This window comes from Camelina sativa, chromosome 1 (genome assembly GCF_000633955.1).
Source record: "Camelina sativa cultivar DH55 chromosome 1, Cs, whole genome shotgun sequence".
NCBI lineage: Eukaryota > Viridiplantae > Streptophyta > Magnoliopsida > Brassicales > Brassicaceae > Camelina > Camelina sativa.
Window position 1 is genome coordinate 10,604,181 of NC_025685.1, and position 1,849 is coordinate 10,606,029.

The 1,849-nt window shown below is 45.3% G+C and overlaps 1 protein-coding gene and 1 pseudogene across 1 annotated transcript; both read right to left on the reverse strand.

Moving 5' to 3' along the window:
- Window positions 248-1,643, reverse strand: LOC104787131 (36.4 kDa proline-rich protein-like). The gene has a single exon (XM_010512653.2). It carries the CDS (start codon window positions 1,588-1,590, stop codon window positions 514-516), a length of 1,077 nt encoding a protein of 358 aa, XP_010510955.1. The 5' UTR covers window positions 1,591-1,643; the 3' UTR covers window positions 248-513.
- Window positions 248-1,849, reverse strand: part of LOC104787121 — a 4,492-nt pseudogene continuing 2,890 nt past the window's right edge.

Consider the following 1,849-nt stretch of genomic DNA (forward strand, 5'->3'; position numbering starts at 1 on the left):
TTTCACGGTTCATCTTATTTATCAAATGTTTTGAAAACAAAACTATGATATATATTTTTATTAGCATGAAATATACGTGTCTCTATTTATACGTACATGTGTACTTGGTCAGTAGCTGCGCTGTGCGGCGCCTATGCATCAGTGCAATGCGTATGGAGTATGGATCATGTCAATAAAAATCACATTTTTCTACGTACTCTACTACGTACGTACATATGTATATAAAACAAAATTAGACAGACTCACAGATACAAACTCGTTTATATTAGAAAAAAAGTTATATCGTTTTACAGTTTTTTTCTTCTTCTTAAAAGTACAGCATAACATAACATGAAAACGCAAAGAAATTGAGATCTCAAACCCAAATTACAAACCCCTAATTTTATTGTATCAAATGAAACATGAAACTCAAGGTCGCACACACGCATTTAAATCTCCCATTACCAAAAGAGATAATGAAACAAATTTTTGAAAAAAAAACGAAACCTTCTGAGATTCAACTCTTTACATTGATTAAGCGGGACACTTGAAGCCAGGGGGTGGAGTTTTTCCACAGTCGAGAAGAAGCTCAAGAGCAATGGGGAGAATGAGGTTGATGTTGAGAAGTTTGGCTTTAATAGTGGTACATAAACAAACGGCTGCGTCTAGGTCAAGTAAGCCTCCCAAAACTGGACAACACTCTTCCTTGGCGTGGCTTTTCCCTAGCCCGATGTGAATCAAACCTCCAAGAACGTCCACACACGCTCCTAGCTTCAACGTGTCAATTGGGCAAGTCTCGGGAATAGGAGGAGTTGGTGTTGGCGGCGTTACCACAGGTGGGGTTGGTGTTGGCGGTGTCACGACGGGTGGTGTTGGTATTGGTGGTGTCACGACGGGTGGTGTTGGTGTTGGCGGTGTTACAACAGGTGGAGTTGGTGTTGGCGGTGTTACGACTGGTGGAGTTGGTGTTGGCGGTGTTACAACGGGTGGAGTTGGTGTTGGCGGTGTTACGACTGGTGGAGTTGGTGTTGGTGGTGTTACGACGGGTGGGGTTGGTGTTGGTGGCGTTACGACAGGTGGAGTCGGTGTTGGCGGGCACGGTGGCGTTACAACGGGTGGAGGCTTGGTCGTAGGAGGTTTAGGTGTGGACGGAGGAGGCTTGGTCGTAGGCGGTTTAGGTGTGGACGGAGGAGGCTTGGTGGGCGGTTTAGGAGTGGACGGAGGAGGCTTGGTAGGTGGTTTCACGATGGGAGGTTTCGGGTAAGGGTGAGGTTTGGTGGGCGGTTTAGGGTGGGGGTGGGGTTTGACGGTGGGCGGTTTTGGGGTAGGTGGTTTTACTGCCGGTGGTTTAGGATGGGGTTTGACGGTCGGGGGTTTAGGATGGGGTTTGACGGTTGGTGGTTTAGGGTGGGGTTTAACGGTGGGCGGTTTCACTGCCGGTGGTTTAGGTGGCTTGACGGCAGGTGGTTTAGGAGGTTTGACGGGATGTTTTGGCGGTTTGTGAGGAGCTGGTGATGGTTTAGGAGGGCTACAGTCGCAAGCATAGGAGACGGCAACGAAGCCGAGGAGGAGGAGAACGAGAAAGGAGAGGTTCTGAGTGCGAGACCCCATTTTTTTTAGAATGAGGGTTTGGGTTTGTGAAAGGAGTGAGTAAGTAAGATACATGAGTGTACGTGTACTCTTTTATAGAAAATCTCATATAAGATATTTATTTTTACAAATAATACTGTATGTAAGCAACTGTGATTTAGTTGATTGATATTAAATCTGATTAAGCACGTTATGTCACTTGGTTACAAAAAGAAAACAAAGGGTTGTACTCATCACATTCCTCAATTGGCATTATATTTGTCTTCTCCATATTTTTAAA

Excerpts from the sequence above, each read along its gene's own strand:
- LOC104787131 (XM_010512653.2), bottom strand. The coding sequence starts at position 1,590 with ATGGGGTCTCGCACTCAGAACCTCTCCTTTCTCGTTCTCCTCCTCCTC.